The following is an 18,015-nucleotide window of genomic DNA, read 5'->3' on the forward strand; positions in this document are numbered from 1 at the left end:
AAGAGATGGGTTTTGAGGCCTTTAAGTGCGAAGAGGGTTTCAGCAGGTTTGAGAGTGCTCATTCATCTGGGCCAAAACACGGCACCTACGGACTTTCAATTTTGGACACCTTGTGAGTGGTTAAATATGTTAGTTATGTTATTAAACATCCAGGAAATATTTATCCATGTTGATGACCTGAAGAGTAATTTTTTTTCTTTCTTTTTGAAAGATGTTGCTGTCTTTTTAATGCAGCACTGTTTGTTGCAGCTACTACCAGTGACAAGACAATGTATAATTCTTTTAAAATTTGCCTCTCTTTTTAGTGACCTCCATCAGAAGTCCTTAGCCGTGTGTGTTCTCCATGGCTCTCTAAGGATACCTCCTGCCGATGTGCTGTGTCCCAACCCAGGTCCGCCCATTATGTTAATTCAGCCATGTTCAGGCCTACGATGGCTGTGCTTGATTTTGTGAGGAGAAAATCGTTGAAGGCACCAATGCTGGCCCTCCTACTTGTGTATCCAAGCTCCCTAGAACACAAACCTGGTGCATTTCTTAACAGTCCCTTCAGGTCTTATAGATGGGTGGTGAGGGAGTGAAGGCTGGATGGTCCTGTAAAAGGAGCTGGAAGAGAGGGAGAAAAGTCAGGAGCAGAGAGCAGACTGGTGAACCCTGGGAGAGGTCAGCTGCAGTCACTGCTCTCGTGGAATTTCTCCACAAGCTCAAGATAATCCACAACCCACTCAGTTTAACTTGGAGTAGCAAAGCAAATGCCATTACTTTTTTTTAATCCATCGCTTCCTGCCTCTATCTGTCTTAATCCTTTATTATTTTAACCCTACAAGGTTACGCCAGCTTTCTTACTTGTCATAAGCTTAGAATGGAATAAGGATGGAATAATAGCAGGAAAAAAGTTGTTGTGGACGTTTTGCACATCCAGCTATGGTTTTTCTCTCTTTATGGTAGTTTCTGTAACTGCATACTGTACACATGTATATTTCAGTATTCATTCAGTCTCCAACCATTTCGCATAAAGAAACTGGGAAGTCCTGAGGTGTTTTTTAAATAAACTAGATCTCTCATGAGGGTATGAAATTACAGTCATCACAGGGCAGACACCAGAGACTGCTTATGGGTATGACCATATCGGAAAACGGAGACGGTCTCCTAGCCAAGGTGACTGCATTGAGACCAGACACACTATGGAAGCAGAGGGCTACGAAGGATGTCCTAGGGTTGTTAACATTGAGAAATGGATACCCAGCTTCATGCTCCGCTGTGGAAGTCAGCCTTTTGTCAACAGACCCTGCATAATTCTTTTTATGTGAGCACCCGTTCCAGAGTCTGACAAGGTCCTGTTTGTATGGGGCCCAAAGATTGTGACAGGCCAGTTGTTAAAGCACTTCTGTGTTTCACTATCAGAATGAGTTTCTAGGTGTGTTTGTGTGTTGTTTTTTTGAGGCCAGTGTTCAGAAATCATAGCCCCCTTCCCTTCTTTTTTTTTTTTTTTTTTTTTTTTTTTTTTTTAAACTAGAACTTCCAGAATGTGGTCTGTCTTGTTTTAGTGATACGTTCTGTTGACATGAGTCTGTAGGTTTGGCGTGTAAAACCAGGCAAGATATCGTGGCTGTTACCCTCTAGGGTGGCTGGATGGTTTCTTCACACAGGTCCTCCCTCAGTCACGCAGGCCACACTCTGTGAGGGCAGGCATGATCTTCACCATGTTAGCAGGTGCCAGGTATTGAGTGTTCTGTCTTTGATTTTTCTTCCCCCAGGGTGGTCAGAGTAGAGAAAAAAAACAGATAAACAAACACTCCCCAAAGCACACATACACCGTCATACCCAAACTATTCCATTGGCTGTTCTGGTCACACGCAAGTTCAGGGGCCTAAGGTGAGTATCTTTCCACATTCCACTGCAAAACCACCACTGTTGTTTCCTTCTAACTTGTAACTTAAAGCTGCCCAGAGGCAAGAGTGTGCAGGTGGTCATTTGCAGCGACTTAAGTTGTTAAACATGGCCTTTGTGCCCAGAGATCACAAACGGGCTAATCTGTATGTGTGTGAAACTGTCTCTCGCCCTCCTTGGAAGGCAGAGGTTAGAGGCAGCTCAAAGAACAGGCCAGTGGTTCAAATTCCCTCCAATAAAACAAAAGGGGGGTTTTGAGAGTCTTTGCCATGTCATGAGAACTAAGGAAATGAGTCTGAATCTGACACCCTTCAGGTCGATGATCATAAATCCCCTTCCCCCACCCCCTCCCTAAACAAAACAGTTACTCTTCAGATAAGTACACATGGAGCCTTGTAAAATGATGCAATGAAACTTGGTTGTTATATTAATGGTTCACAGGGAAGGGAGGCATTTGCTCCACCTGTCACATGCCCCTCTTTGGCCCTCTGCAGCCCACCGAGCAGCATGTTCTCTGCAGGTGTGCCACAGAGCCCAGCTTGGACTGTAAAATCGGTACGGTCCAGGACCTGCTGGCACAACTGGAAGCCAGCGGTCAGGGTAGCTGAGCAACACACACCCACAGCACTTAATGCTGCACCCCCTATAAAACCATCTCTCTTGGGTTTAGTGGCATGCTCTCTAGCCTTTATTGACTTTGCAGAATAACATAGTATAAGGTTAAAGGAAACGCGCATCTTTGGCGTGTGCCATCTTGATGTTCACCATGTCATGATGTTATTACCAGGGTAAGAGTCAAATTGAGAAAAGCTAAGCTGTTAAGCTATAAACTTGAAGGGCTTTTACGTTGTTTGTTTGATTTATCCCCGGAATCAGATTCCAGTCTAACAGCTTTTCAAAAGAGGCGATGCTTTTATTTTTATCGAAGCCGTTCGGACCAAGTGCGTAGCACCGCATTAGCTTTGTTGCAAACGAGTATTCAAACGTACAGAGTCGAAGAAATTGGAGACTAATGCTCCTCTCATTTCCATACCCAAGACCAACAAAGGCACTGTACAGTTACCACAGTCCTCTATAGGGTACCCCGTCATTCAATACAGTAATACCATTGTGAGGACAGCCCAAAGTGTCTTGTGAAAGCTGTTTATCGGCAGCGTTCTCCGCTAAAAGGCAGGGGAGCTGAAATAAGGACTGCTCCAGAAGTCTTTTGTGTTGAGGGTGGGGGCCACAGAAGGTTTGTGTGCGGGGGGGGGGGGGGGGGGGGGTCTCTGTACCGAGAAGAAGGTTGCGTTGTGGCAGCACCCAGGTGGGATTTCCCATTCATTGCTGCAAGCTGTGCCTGTTGTACTCCGGGATTAGGTTTCCTCGCTCTGCTGGCCATCACGGCGAGCTCGATAAGGGAACCGGGCGCCTCTGTCAACTGGGGTTACACCTCATGTCACTCAAGCAATTAAATGGAGCTTCAGCTGGACGACTGTATTGACACTATGCAAAACTTATGAGGGCCTAGTGCCAGTTGGCACGTTCAGGTCCATCCAGGTGAGCAGCTCCCAAAGCAGCCTGGTAACAGATGTTACTCATCACTTGGGAACGTACCATTGAGCCTCCCTTAATCACCTTAATGGCTCCAGGTATTTTGATACATCTCTGCCTCACTGGGGTTTTGTTTGCTGTCCTTGCTGTCTTCAGCTTTGCAGCTCGCCTCATCTTTTTCATAACTGCTGCACAGGATGAAGCTGCTGCAACTTTGTCCATCCGCCCATACTTTTTGAGTTTTTTTTTGGTTTTCTGAGGTGCTGGAAATCTCTTCAGAACCTGCTGTTTAACCGTGTTGGTTTTTTTCTTGCGCGCAAAGCTGGCTTGAAGGTGGCAGAAGAAACCTGTCCATACTGCACATGTTTGCTGTGTGCTTGACGAACATGCCTTAGGCAGTTTTGTCACTTCCTGTTCCTTGGTGTTTGGCATGTCTGCTCCTGTTTCGTCACCCACGACCTTGAATTGAATTAAGTGAAAGCAGCAGGAGGCGAACAGTAAGCTACGGATGCGAAACATACCCAACCATTTGAAAGGCACAATTTTAGTGTCAACATGGTCAGGCCAGTTGTTTAGGCCCAAATGTTTACTTGCCCTAACCAAACTCCCACGCAGTGTTTACTCCTCCCCCACCGCCCCTCACAGCTGGAACTCAATGGGGGCGGTCAGCCTGAGAGTCCCCCTGCCCCCCAGCTGTGTGTTGGCAGTCTTTTCAGTTTGTTACAATTATATTGTAAAAGTGCTTTTCTTGGAAATGTCCTGCTGCTCAGATGTCAAGTGTCGGGGCCTTGTGCTCCAGTGGACACACACCTGTTTTACAGAGCTCCTCCATACCTCTGCCGTTCTCTCTCGTGACTTTCCATAAGAGTGCCAAGCACTTGATCGCGATGCCTGAAAACCATAGTCTGAATCGGTGGTACTTGCGTAGTACATCCTTAATTTGCTGCTCCTTTTTTATTTACTTGTAGTTCCGTCATCCTGTCAGGACCAGTCCATGAAAAGAACATGGTTTTGTTCTTAAGCAGATGAAATGTAGCCCCTGTTGCTCCTTAGTTCTGTTCCTCGGGGAAGCCTGACATGGCTTTTCTGGCTCTAAGAGTTGAGATTCTCAGTGGGCTCCCAAGCCTCTGCTTGAATAACTTTAATGTAATTCCAGAGTTCATCTCAATAAAATGAAAGAAGAAAAACTCCTAAGTGTCTTTGGGGGCTAATCTAAATGGCGCCCTGTGTTTATTCTATCAACAGTGAAGTAAAATATTCTTTGTACCCACGGGAGGAGTTTGAGAAATTAACTTAATTCCTTTTTTCCTTCTTATGAAGGAATCCAGGCCTTTTTACATTAGTTTTTATACTGTGTGCTTCCTGAACACAGTTCATAATACTGTGTTTCCACTTGATTCTACATTCTTGGTGCCATAGTGCTGTACCGGTACCTGATTGGCACACGTGCGTTTCTGCAGTCTGCAGGTTCATGTCTACCTACTGTGCACACTGGACTTAATACTGTCCTTGATTCTTTATCTGCTCATGAAATGAGAAATGTGTATGTGTGCTTAAAATTTATAAAACTCATCAGTTGAGTAAAAATGTTGCTGGTAACATTCTATTTTTCAAATTGTATATGATGCTTAATTTTTTAATACTTGAGATCATGAACAACTGCATTTTAGAAATAAACAAAGGCATGTACAAATACTCACTCCACCTAGTAAGTGTGCATCTTGTGCATTCATTCAGTTCAGTGTAGATTCAGTTCTGCATGTCAGGTCAATAGAAGTTAAATAATTAGTTCAGTTGAAACCAGCAAGCACGGTTTATCGTCACAACCATGGCTGTAAACTGCTGCTTCGTGGATCTGTGGTTCTCTGCCATCACTTTGCAGACATGGAAGCAAATGGAGCACTTCAAAGAGCTCAGTGGTCCTTTGTTGAAATTCTGGCTGAATTTACACTCCACATTTTCCTGGGTTGTGGCTTTTTAATGTGCCATTCCCGTAATCACCCTGAAGCTCTGAGCCCCCTAGAGATTTCTTAACTCCTCGCAGCGTTTTAGTACGTTTCTCATACCCCGTGTCGGCAAAGCTGAACACGATCCAAGCTTCAGTCATCCGTCTGTCACTTTGCTCATTGGCAGATTCCAAGGTGTGAAAGCCTCTTATGGAGCGGAATATTTATTACCACAGCAGGAGGCCTTGCTTCATGACACAGGTGTAGAATAGTGGAGAAACAGCAGTGCCGCACTGCTCCTAAGCAATCTTCGGTCCAATTTACCAAAGATCGCCCTTTAAATGGGGCTGGATGGCATGGGCAGCGAAACTCGCCCATATGCTGTGGTTTTATGGGTCGATTTAACACCTGATGGCCAGGCAGGAAACTTGTTAAAGGCAAAGTAGAGCAGGTTCTCGAGGGGGAGCGGAATCTAACTTGATGTTTTCGTTGAGGGTTAGAGGGATCAGTTACCAGGCCTGCCAGACCACAGCAGCTCTTGGCATTCCTACTCTTTGGGAGCCTGCGGAGGCACTCGATCACAGTCTGTTTCCTATTGGCTGCTTCCCGCTGCCTTCCCATCAGGGGTCCGGTTCTGAGCCAGCAGGTCCATAGCAGTTAACCAGGTGGAGTATCTTGCAAATTGCATTTCAAACTTTGGAGACATATATAAATAAGTCTGTGGCCAGGAAATCTCTCCTGAAGTCATGGCACTTCACAGTGCCCAGAGGACCCAAATATAATACAGGTACCGTAACAGAAAATAAGAGGTGACCATCGATCATGCTGAGAATTCCACATGGTCAGATTGCACCGCGGTTGCACTAATTAACCTTATAAAAGCATTCCATATGTTTCTTTCAGATTCATTTAGCACGCTGAGTATCACTACCACCCGGTGCTGAAATAATCTCATGAATGATCTGTTTCCAGGTCCAGGCCGCAGGTCATGACCCCACCAATGTAGTCAGAGGCACCGTTAGGAATGGTTGAGCATCTGAATGAAAACACTGGTCTTCACACCATCACCACCAGCATGAGCTTCTTTCTATCTTTTACATTTACACAAAGGTTTTGGGAGGTAATTGGAGGTAGAACCCTGGATTCTCCACACAGTCACAATCCGAAGACCCTATGGACAGACGTATTTATGTAGGGCCAAAAATGGAACTTTTCCATTTTTAACAGTATCAGACTTCAGCAGGGAGTTCACAGGTGAAGTCCACAACCTGGCACCCCCAGATGCCAACACAACTGCGTGATGGGGCATGATTGACACCGGAGGCCTTGGACCACTTCCATCATCCACCTCCTGTGTCACGAAGATGGCAGCTCTCGTGCCACACTCCTCCATCTCTCTCGAAAACGGCAGGCTGGGAATTCCTTTTATAATTTCTCCCAGCTGCACTTGTAATCACCTTTCTAATTAAAGGCTGTTTTAACAGGTGCTAATATTTGATTATGCAGCGCTGCTGCGTAAACCTAAAGCTTAATTGTCCAATAACTTTCACAAAGAAAGGCCTTCCAAAAAGAAACAAAAAAAAAAAAAAAAAAAACGCTACTGCAGCGTTTCATCCCGTGCCACTGTGCACACTGTACCGAACACTGAACTTGGGTTCTTTGTTTTCGGGCTCCAGGAAAATCGTTGTTCGGAACTTCCTATTATCTGTCACCCGTTCACTTTCCCCAGTCAGCCGAAGTGGAAAAACGTTTGGGGGGGGGAGAGAACATACCATTCCTTCTTTGAGGAGCTCACTCCCACTGCATGATTGCAAAGAAATTAATTTTGGCGCCACCGTTCCTCTGTCCGTTGAGCTCCCCCTCTCCCAAGAGTATGCCATTTCGGCAAGACGCGGCACTCGCTCGGACCAGGTGTGCCGGTAGAGGGCCGTTTGTGTGGCCAAGAGCAGGTGACTAGTGGATGTGACAGGATGTCCATGAGGGAAGGGGCAGCTCCTCTATCTGATCTGGCCCCACTCCGCGCTCCGCGGTGTTTACTGTAGAAGGAACTGTTTTGGCCCAGGGGCTGTCCCCCCCAGCTCCAGATGTTCCACGTCTCTGTCGCTAGACTGAGAGAGCAGACTCTCCTGGCAGCCCAGACCAACCTTCAAGGAGATCAATACAGACTTTTAAACAAAGGGGTGGGCGTGTGTGAGACAGGAGTCACGTGTCCGTGTGTTTGTGTGTGTCTGTGTGTGTGAGAGAAGCGTGGTGGCACTTGACTTTCTGTTAGCGTAGGATGCTGCAGAGGTGATGAAGTTACGCAGAAGAGGATAAACTGTCATTTGAAGACGTGTGACATTTACATCCATTTAGTGGGCACTTGTCAGGAACAGCAGGTTAAATACACGCAAGTACAGTAACTGCATAGGGGGAAAGCATAGATGATCAACTTGGAGGTTTAGTCTCTACGGCGAACGTTGTCCTTTGGATGGGACTGTCTAGGATACGGAAAGTAACGAAAGCGCACAAGCGCTCTGGGTATTCTGTCAAATAAAAGAAGTGTGTATTAAAAGTGCCCCAGTTAAGTAGTTGGATACGATATAGGTACACTGCGCGAGTAAACAAAGCCGTTTTATGGTAAGAATGCGGTGAGAATCTTCCTTCAGTGAGCCGGCCAGACGGGGATGGGTCTGCTGGTTTCCCTCTCCCTGATTTTTTTTTTTTTTAATTAGAAATCCTCCCTCCCCTCAGACGTTCTGAGCCTCGTTCCTCTCCCAAGAAGAGAAGGTGCTCGGTATACCTTCTGTAGAGTGGTTTCTCCCAGTGGCCCTCGCCCCACGCTTTGCTGCTGCACCCAAACAGATCGGCAACACAAACCCTGTTGACAGAAACGATGAGTCATGCCACAGCTTGCTGCTGGCGCCATGCCAGGCCAGTTCAAAGCGATCTGCCTTGTTCACTGGTCGCTCCCTTTATTTGGAATATCAAAGGCAGCGTTCACTTATTTGGACAGGTGATTTCTATTAAACCCAACAAGGTCGGCTGCCTGTTTACCATCCGGGCCGTTGTCGCCTCGCCGCCCGGCAGCAGCGTGGCCCCTAATCACAGTGCAGGGTAAGGCTGAATAATTTCCCCGCTGGACATCTGGCCTGTCTCCCCTAAAATTTGATCCTCGTGGACCTGGGGCTCTGGAGGCTCCAGAACTACTGTAGAGGTCATGTTCTTGGGGGTTTCCCCTCTTGCATTCAGTCCTGTGCTTGGACAATCTTCAACAAAGCGTGTTCAGCCCGCAGTTGTGGACGTCAGTCTCGCTACCAACGGTGTGTCTTTGATTAATTCACTCTGAGACTTCAGATGCTGTTCCTTGACCATCTCTCTACTCTGTCCTCCTTCAGCATGTTACAGAAGGCTTCTGGAAATCCGTCGCCAACTACGTTCCCAGGGAGCCAGCCGACATGCGCATCCTCAATCCGTACTTCATCCAGGAGGCTGCCTTTCAGTTCATCGGCCTGCCGCAGAACAACGGCCTTATGGGGAAAGGGGTAGGTGACCTCCCTGGCGAGACCACACACCACAACCTTTTTATTATTCTCAAGCGTACAACCCAGGAGCACTTTTAGAGGTCTGCAGGGGTGACTTAATTTCCATACACGTTTGCCCATTCTTATGTGCTATGTCACTAGACACAGCCTTTGGGTCACTGCAACCCTACTTCCATATGCAGGTTTTTTTTTTTTTTTTTTTTTAGGTGAATGGATGGATATACTTTTGTGTTCAAAACTAGACTCAAAGTTCATGTAAGTTTTCAAGAAGCTGCACAGATGAGTCAAAGCTAAGCTTTAGCTCTCAGGTCATCTATTGAGGGCCTGTTTGTGCATAGCCATGGTTCTCTTGTGTCCCTCCTTTGCACGTCTACAGGTTGTCCCCCCTGACACAGAGCTCCCAGACCTGCAGCTGAGTCGAGCGCAATAAATGAGGTGTTTGTGACGGGCCTGGAGTGGACCCCGAATATGGGGTACGTCAAGGCCATTCCCACCTGGAGCCTCATTAGAGGGGTGTTCAGCCCAGTTCCACTGCTCCCTCGTGTTCCGGAAATGAACACGACAAAAGCAGATTGCTGTGCTTTTCTTTAAAAGATGGAAGGCCTGTTTGTGGAAGGGGGAGGAATTTTTCCCCCCCTTTCTTCTCATCCACCCATTTAACGTGGATGAATCACAGCCTAATTTAATAAGCGCTCTGGCTGTGAAAGTTGATGAAGATGTCAGCCAGCTGCCCCTGTGTGATCTGTGGAGACAGCAGTCAGTGTGCCAGGGTGTGTGTTATTGGGGGCGGGGGGAGGTGTAATTTTCCAGCTGTCGGGCCTGACCACCAGGACACCCCCATGCCAAACCTGGAACATGTGCGGTGCACGTGGGACCCGGCCCAGAGCTGGAGGGCAGCGCAGGGGGGAAGGAGAACCACATGGAACTGATCAGGACCAAGAGCCTGACATATCCTCCCCTTTGATGGGCCGGCACACACCTGACAGCAGCCGGTGTGATTAGGGGCTCCCTGCCTGGCCCCCAGCTACCACAGACCCCTAAACCAAATTGGCTAATGGCTGGAATTACATCCTCCTCGTTGGGAGATGCGGAAGAGTTGCCTGCCCCCCACCCCATGCCCACCAAAGAACTGGTGATTGTGGCAGGGGGTATTGAAACAATTGTAATCACTAAGCTCAAAATGAGTTAACAGGTCAGTTGCAGAACAAAGCAAGCAAGTCAGAGGTTGAAAGGCCATCTTGTCAGCAACCAGCGAAGCTCATGGAAGTGGAGGTTGACATATGTCATCGCCAGGGTCCCACCCCCAGGGCAGTTGGTGGTTTTGCACACAGACGTGGCCTACCGCAGAGAGCAGGTCTGCCTGACTGGAGACACGTGTGTGCCCTGCCTTATCGGGTACCCTCAAACCATCAGGTGTCTATTGCGTTGGGCCATTAATCTGCCAGTCGACATGCCCCACAATCCCTCGTCATCTTCCCTCACCACCCTGCCTTGCCGCAGACCACCTCACACGTGATGAGGATGAAGGGGCCCTCCCTGATTATCAGCCTTTCGCAATATTCTGCTAAATGAATGAATGTAAATGTAATATTGATGTGTTCCACAAGTGAATAATGCATGCTGAATAAGATACAAAACTGGAAGCATCATTTCATGTTCTTATATTTCTGTGTGGGTTTCCCCCAATTCAAAGGTCATCATTTTGAGTTATGAACTTATTTTTCTCTGTGATGTGCTTCTCCATGATGTGTTTTTTCTGTTTTAATAGGTCTGCCATTGTTCCATATTCCTTCAAGATGATCTTTTTCACTGATTTATTTTTCAATCCTTCCACAGAATATTCCAACACTCGGGACCGTTGCCATAACAATGGCTCTTCATAATTGCGATGAGGTTGCTGTGGCCGGATTTGGATACGACTTGAACAACCCGAATGCCCCACTGCATTATTATGAGCCGGTTAAGATGTCTATCATGAAAGAGGTATTGTACCAACAGGTTTGCTCATATTCCACTTCGCCATGCCATGGAGCTGTCAGTATTTACATTTGCAAATGGAAAGAAATCGGTCGCATATTTTAAATGCGTGTGTCAGTTTGCATGAGTTCAGCCTGTTTCTCCATGTTTATTAAAAAAAAAAAAAAAAAAACAAGTTTCTGTCAAATCATAGCCCTTGGATGGTACTAGGTTAACTCCTGGGTGGGGCATTAGCCTCTGCAGGCATGCTAACCCTGACCCACATCGAGCACCACCTCCTGGGCTCCATCTTGACCACACTAGTGCTTACAGATACGGGGCTGCATGGTTGCCAGGCTCTCTTTGTTCAGTACCATATTCTTAAGATGCTATGGGCCCTTAGATAAAAATAACTTGGCCACGCTGCTCAGATTGCACCCATGCCACTGAATCCTGGCGTTGAAGGACGGAAAGACACAAGGATGGGTTTTGGGTTACCTCTTTGGGTGTTCGTTGTGACAGGTCCTGCTACGAAGCTTCCCAGCTGGTTCTTTTATGCCCCCAGTGGGACACTAGCTCTTCTCTTTGTTGCAGGAGTAATCATACCTGGCCCATTTTCTCTGTGAATGCTCACTTGTAAAAAGGATACACAGTTATCTGTGAAACTACATGCCTGCTGCATCAAAGGGATTTGTATGTGATGCTCACTGGCTTACAAAGTGCTTGAGCTGCGAATAGTTGCAGCAACAATGGCAGAACAAGGTAAAGCGGCGTGTTTGAAATCGAGTACAGTTCTACTACCCTTCAGCTGAGCAGATTGTGAAGGACTCCTCAACAAAGCTCGAAGCAACGACTCAGTCCCTAGACAAGAGGTCATGTTGCTATATACATCAGAGGTGTCACGATGGACACTTGCTTTCTTCATGGTGCGGTCATATCTGTGCGAAGCAGAGCCCGGGTTCTTGGAAGATGGAACACCTGGCGAGCGCTCGCAGACCGCTTCCTTTTTATGCATCGAGCTGTTGTGAAGTTGACTTGCGGAACCGCAGCTAGAGTTAACTTCTGCTCTGCACCTGTTGCCAAGAAGCGCTGCTGCAGTCACTTCCTGTTCGCAGCCGCCTTGTACAGACGCAGCGTGCAGTCCTCATTTTGAATACCTGATTTGGCGTGTTTCCAACTACTGTGTCATCAGAATCGAGCTGTTTTATTACATTTCCACCTAAACCTTGGTGGCCAGTCTTCAAGTTTTATTTTTAGGATTTGGGGTTTTTTTGTGTCGCATGCAAAGGCTTCCTGCGATGCTACAGTCAGCATGACTTCAGAGCCCCCTTCACCAAAGTTGTGATGCAACCGCATGGCGAGATCCCGAAACCACATCTCAGCACCCGCTGCAAGCGGTGCTGTTAATCATCCTGTGGCTGCAAAACATCTACAGCGCAGGAGGACACGCGATCCCCGCCCCGCCGTGCATCCACACGCTCCCCCCCACACAAGTCCTGCTCTCACATTTCAATTTGCTGCTACACCAGCCTGCCGCCCGCCTGCCGTGAATTATTGAGCGCAGACGGTTGCTGGATTCTGGCTTTTGGTGGCTGTGGCCATTTCTGTCTTGGGGGGGTTGGCACTGGAGGGGTCTGGGCATTGCTGAACAGACGATGGGCTTGTGTGGAGTGTTGAGTGTCGCGCTAGACGGAGTGTGTTGAGTTTCCTCCTCTTTTCAGGCTTTAATCCAGCAGTCTGTGTTAATGAACATATGGGCCTTCTGGATTCTGATTTGATTTCAGTAAATTATTCTTCTTTCTCTACATATTACTGGCACAGATGAAGTTTTGCACCATAAACATAACACCTGGAGCTGCCTCGCAGTTTTTGAGCTGCTCGTTCAGGCGGAGGTTTGAATGCAGCTCAGGGTATGCAGAGTCAGCCTGTTCTTCTCATGTTCACAACCAACAATACCACTCAAGCAGTTGCTATGAGTTCAATTCAGCTCCACGGTGCCTACCTTACCGGAATATAACATCAGAGTTTAGATGTTTTACATTTTCCGTTTAGATGTCTTCTTCAAAGAAATCATTTTGAAAATATATATTTTACCCAACAAACTTGACATTACAGTTTTAAACAATTAATGACGGTGATTTCAGGCAAACGTGTTCATCTATTTATTTATCTGATTCACTTCTCCGAGGAGGGTTACAGTGTCAAGTAATGAACTTTACAATCACTTACCCATTTTATACATCAGGTTATTCGTACTGCATCAATTCAGAGCAAGTACCTTGATCAAGGACACTATAGCAGGGGCGGGACTCAAACCAGGAACATTCTGTTTACAATTGTCTTAGTCGCAGAACTGCTCATTGCACCTTCAGAAACGTTTCTTTGTCTTCAAGTCCTGTTCCATAGGTGACACCACCAACTGTGGATGTAACTGGACCTGGGTGCCCAGTTGCTTGACCCCGTTGATAGTGCAGTAAAGGTCCACAAAGTCATGTTTACAGGCCTTTGCTTCAGGTGTTCTCACATTGGCCATTTATCAAGTGTCTGTAGCCAGGAGCTCTTTGAGTGGCCCTTGGAGCTGCCCCAGAAGAATGCTGGATGACAGAGTGGGCTCAGTCGGGCGCTGGACTCCACTCAAACGCTTTCAAAACATGGAGTGCTAAGCTGGCTCAATTCTCAATGTCTGCGTTTCACCTCCAGGGAGGCAGCACTGAAAAACCACCACATCTTTTCGTGACAGTGCAGCACACAGCCAAGGGCCAGGGAAGAAGCTTTCCGGCCGTAAACCATTTACCTGGATGTGCAGTTTTATTTTTAATGGTGTCATTGCCTTAATTTACTAAGCCCTTTGGTCATATTAGTCTTTGTCCTTACGTTTTTAGCGTGTGAGGGATTCCTCTACAGTAAATCCCCAGGGGTCTTAAACCAAGTTAATTGCCATTAAATTTAGTTTAAATATTGCTTTGTGATGTTTTTTCCGTGTACACACATCTCACAGTGAACATTTCTCTTGTTGACAATCTACCATTTGATGAAAGCACTTCTCTCTCTCTTACATATGTATCAGAAATGAATATGCCTTATGCAAAATATTTTATGTTTATATGTTATGGCTTTATTGCGCTTTGTATTTGTCTAAATCTTCTGTAGAAGAAGTGAAATAGTATTTGGCATGGTTACCAAGGAGCAATGTATAATGTATATTTTAGAAAGCACTGGAAAAAACAAGCAAATTCACCCTAGGGTAAAGATGATTAAAGACCTTTGCATTAGTGCTTCATAATAAGTGCAAAATGTAGGAAAGTGGCAAGACTGAACAGATGTGCCCTTAGTACATATGGAAAGTGCTCGGAATTTTAGCATTCCTTCGGTAAATTGTGCCAGAGCTTGGCAGGCGTGCAGCCGAGTCAAGGGAACGCCGCTAATCCTTGCCTTGAGGATCGTCAAGTACGCTCGTGTCAGTACCAAGGGAAGTCCTCATGCAGGTAGCATCCTTGTGTTGGTAGCAGAGAGAAATTTTGTTCCAGGTTTAGTTGCAGGACCTCGTCCGTACTCATGTAGGTAGCCAAAATCAGTCGTCCTCTAGTCAGACGTTTTGCGCGCTCGTATTGGAGGCTGAGAGAGTCCTGCTTCAGGTTTAGCTGAAGGGACCACATGCACGCTGTGGTCCGTAGCTGAGAAAAGTCCTTTTCCATGTTTAGTTTAGTTGTGGCTGTAACCCTAAGGAGTCTTGTTCCAAGGTCAGTTGAAGGACCTCATGCATGTTTGCAAAGGTAGCCGAAAGAAGCTTTCAGATGCTCCGAGGACCTCATGCACGCTCATGCTCTGGGACAGAAAAGATGTGTAACTCCAGGTACTGGAAAGCCTTATGCTTGATCCCACCCCTTTCCAACCATGCACTGATGATCCAGTTTGGTTGTTTGCCGAAGTAACTTACCGCAGAGGACAACATTAAAACGAAACTTTGCCACAGGCGTCCTACAGGTAGAAACATTTTTCATTCACGTTTCTGCAGCCCAGCCCATGTCTGAGCCTCATAGGGGAGAAAGGAGAATTTCAGTGCTTTGCAGTTCACGCAGCACTTGAAACACCATCTGAATGGGGACTGACCTGTCACATGGAAGCCCACATGTCCTTGGAACCCAGGTTCCTCAGCTGGCCTGCTGAGAACAGACGGTAAACGCGCACACGCACTCTGTCCCACCTGGCCACCTCACAGGAAGTAAAAGCTCTTGTTTCAGGTCGAGACACTGCCAAGTTCCCCTGACTGCGACAGAGCAGGACCGCTCACTGTGGTTGCTGCAGCCCCCGCAGAGCAGACAGAGCCGCCTGATTTACCGCACTCTGGCTTCTCTCCCAAACACGATTTAAGGAACCGCTCTAAGCAGGGGAGCACTCATTTCCTAATTCCTCATGTGGAGTGCATCTTCAGTGGTGTTGAGGGAAAGTTCTGCTTTGGAAATTGCTATTCCATGTTTGGTGACTTGGGAAGAGGTGGATGGAAGGTGTTTTTGTTTAGCCTTCGGTTTTGGAGGGATTTTGTTTTCTTTCACGCTACGGCACCAAGTATGTTACTGTTTTGGACTTTAAGCCATTGTGCATCTTCTAGGGTCACTGGTCAGTGATGTGCCTGGGTCTCTCTGAAATTACAGTGTAGACAGGCTTTATGATTTACAGTATTCCATTAGCTGTGGCATGCAGATAAGTTTTGGCCGCATTCTAGAACAAGCCATGGCACTTGCACTTAGATCTTTGCCTTTTGCGACGCGATCGGACTCAACATTTTTTCCAGTGGTGACAATTTGTCGTCATCCCAAGCTGTCTAATTTCATTGTCTGTTTTCCAACTGAAGCAAAATCTGGTTTCTCTAGAATGTGTAGGATTCTTTCTCATCCACTCTACTGAATGTGCCTTTCTCCCCCCTTCTTTTTTTTCTGCACCACCTGCTGAAGCCTGTTGACTCTGGATGGTGTCTTTAAGTTGGACTTTGTATACCTTGTTGTCATTCATCCAAAGGCGAACATAGTTAAATTTTCTGTTTGCAGGTATTGCCTATTTTAGATCCGAGAACTTCTCAAGATGGGAGTGTCAAAATTCATCACTTTCAGATGTCCTTCTCCGCTGATCTAACAGCTCCATAAATTTGCATCACACAGTCTCTCGACCACCCTTGTACTTATCGAAGTCATTTCTATAGGCAGCTACTTGCTGTGTATAGCAGCAAAAAAACTGCTTTAATTGTGTGTGCTTCTAAAGTTTTCCATCGGTTCACTTTTACGAAGAGTTGAACGTTGCTTTGGAGAGGAAAAAATGTACTAAATATTAATGAATCATTTTCAATTACATTGTAAATGAAAATTGAATTATCCAATTGAATTATAGTGTGGAACAATAGAAATCTTCATGAATAGGAGATTGCTTACCAAAAATATAGCAGCAGAGTTCTTGATGAGGCCAATAAGAGAGATGGGTAGCGAATGATGTTGATCCACCCTTCAAGTGTGTGCAAACCTTTCCTAAGAAGCTCATGCAGCAGTCCACGGTTGATTTCGTTGTGAGAACCAGTTGCAGCCGTTTTTGGATCAACAGAAATGATGCTGTTAAAATTACTTGCATAAAGAAGATGTACCAAGAATACATGCAGGGGATGTCCTTGAGATTTTTCGTTCTCACACATGCAGAAACGCACATGCAAAGTTTTGGATGCATGCTTGTATTGAACAGTCTTCCTTTTCCCCTCCCTGCCCCTGCAGTCATGGACTCACAACATCTCAAAAGAGAAGGAGTTCCTGCGCAAGCTGGTGAAAGCCAAGGTCATCATGGACTTGACCAACGGCATCTGAGCGCCTCGCGGAACCACCCACTCATGAAAGACACCGCACAAGAAGGAGCCAGGAGAAGAGAAAGGAGGGAGGGAGAGTGGAGGCGTGTGCCTGTCTTTGACCCCCTCTCCCCATCCCCGCCTCTCCTCTGGCAGTTAGACTGACTTCTCACCGGGATGGAAGGATGTGTTCCCCTCAATTCCCCATCCCCTGACCCGACCCAACCCGACCCCACCCCACCCCACCCCACCCCACCTTACCCTACCCCCCAACCACAGAGACGTGTGCCTTCAGACCGAAACTGCTTTGGAAGACCACAGACGGGGGTGTTCTCCTTCAGGTCTGCCACAGCGGGCCTCCATCAGCCTGAACCCGTTTGTGAACGGTACTGACACAGATAGGGAGGTAGCAAACGAATCTGCGAGATCGTGATTTCTTTGTGCCAAATGTACCTCTGGAGGAGGCGGCCTCCTCAAGTGCTTGAATGTATTCACTGTGTAAACGTCAAAGATTTACAGTGCATTTTAATGGCTTGCATCGCCCCTCGGTACTACTTCCATAGGAGTGCCTCCGTCCGGGCAATACTGTACATATCCTGCCCCTGTCTGGGAAGAAGGGCAAGATGCAGTCCTTTTTAATCCCTCGTATTTTACCTGGTTAGTTTTAAGTTGGTTGAAGTTTTGATTTTAAGATTTATTTATTTTCATACATACACTTTTAGGCTGCTTTGCGAGAGTAAGACAACTTTGCTGAGAAACTGAAGGCTGCTGACTGGATGGGCCACCATAATGTGCTTCCCAGTAGTGTTCATGGGCAGCATTTTATAGTCGGTAGGAGTCCACAGGCTGAGACCGATCTGCTGTATGGGGGGGGGGAGCTGTCAGTATTATTCAGAAACACTACATGTCTTTGTTGTTGTTCTTTCTCTGAAAAAAAAAATAAATTTCTAAACTTCCTTCTGGAAAGTGACAAAATGAGCTTGTTTTGTGATGCTGTCTTCTGCACAAGCCAGATGTATTGTTTTTTGTTCCTTGTTTTTTTAAAGGGGCATTTAGATTTTTCTTGGTTGTTGTTTCATGGAGAAACAGATGTGATGTACACATGGGTGCTACTCTTCACAAGTAAAAGATGTAGAGAGGCAGTGCCTACTTGCTGGATAGCGCATAGCCAGTGTTCAGGGGGTCCACACACCACTGCACTAACTGTGCTCACCAGTCAGATTCCAGGCTCATCGCCTTTGGACAAGTTACCTTCTCCAGAAGTTTAAAAAGGTTTCACTACTATTATTATCGCTGTAATGGCTACATCTGCTCCTAAAACTGGCCAAGATTTACTAAATGTTATTTT

At 46.5% G+C, this 18,015-nt stretch overlaps 1 protein-coding gene across 5 annotated transcripts in view; it reads left to right on the forward strand.

Moving 5' to 3' along the window:
• st3gal3b (ST3 beta-galactoside alpha-2,3-sialyltransferase 3b) overlaps positions 1-17,633 on the forward strand; it is a 63,035-nt gene extending 45,402 nt beyond the window's left edge. For 4 of the 5 annotated variants that reach the window (XM_018734793.2, XM_018734795.2, XM_018734796.2 and 1 more), the window contains 3 exons: positions 8,744-8,890; positions 10,727-10,873; positions 16,600-17,633. In XM_018734793.2, coding sequence (XP_018590309.1) covers positions 8,744-8,890; positions 10,727-10,873; positions 16,600-16,689 — 384 coding nt within the window. In that variant the 3' untranslated portion in view covers positions 16,690-17,633. Of the gene's footprint in view, positions 1-8,743; positions 8,891-9,266; positions 9,364-10,726; positions 10,874-16,599 lie in introns of those variants that run through there. The other variant, XM_018734797.2, reaches the window with a different exon arrangement.
• The last annotated feature ends 382 nt before the right edge of the window (positions 17,634-18,015 follow it).

This window comes from Scleropages formosus, chromosome 3 (genome assembly GCF_900964775.1).
Source record: "Scleropages formosus chromosome 3, fSclFor1.1, whole genome shotgun sequence".
In the NCBI taxonomy this organism is placed as follows: Eukaryota; Metazoa; Chordata; class Actinopteri; order Osteoglossiformes; family Osteoglossidae; genus Scleropages; species Scleropages formosus.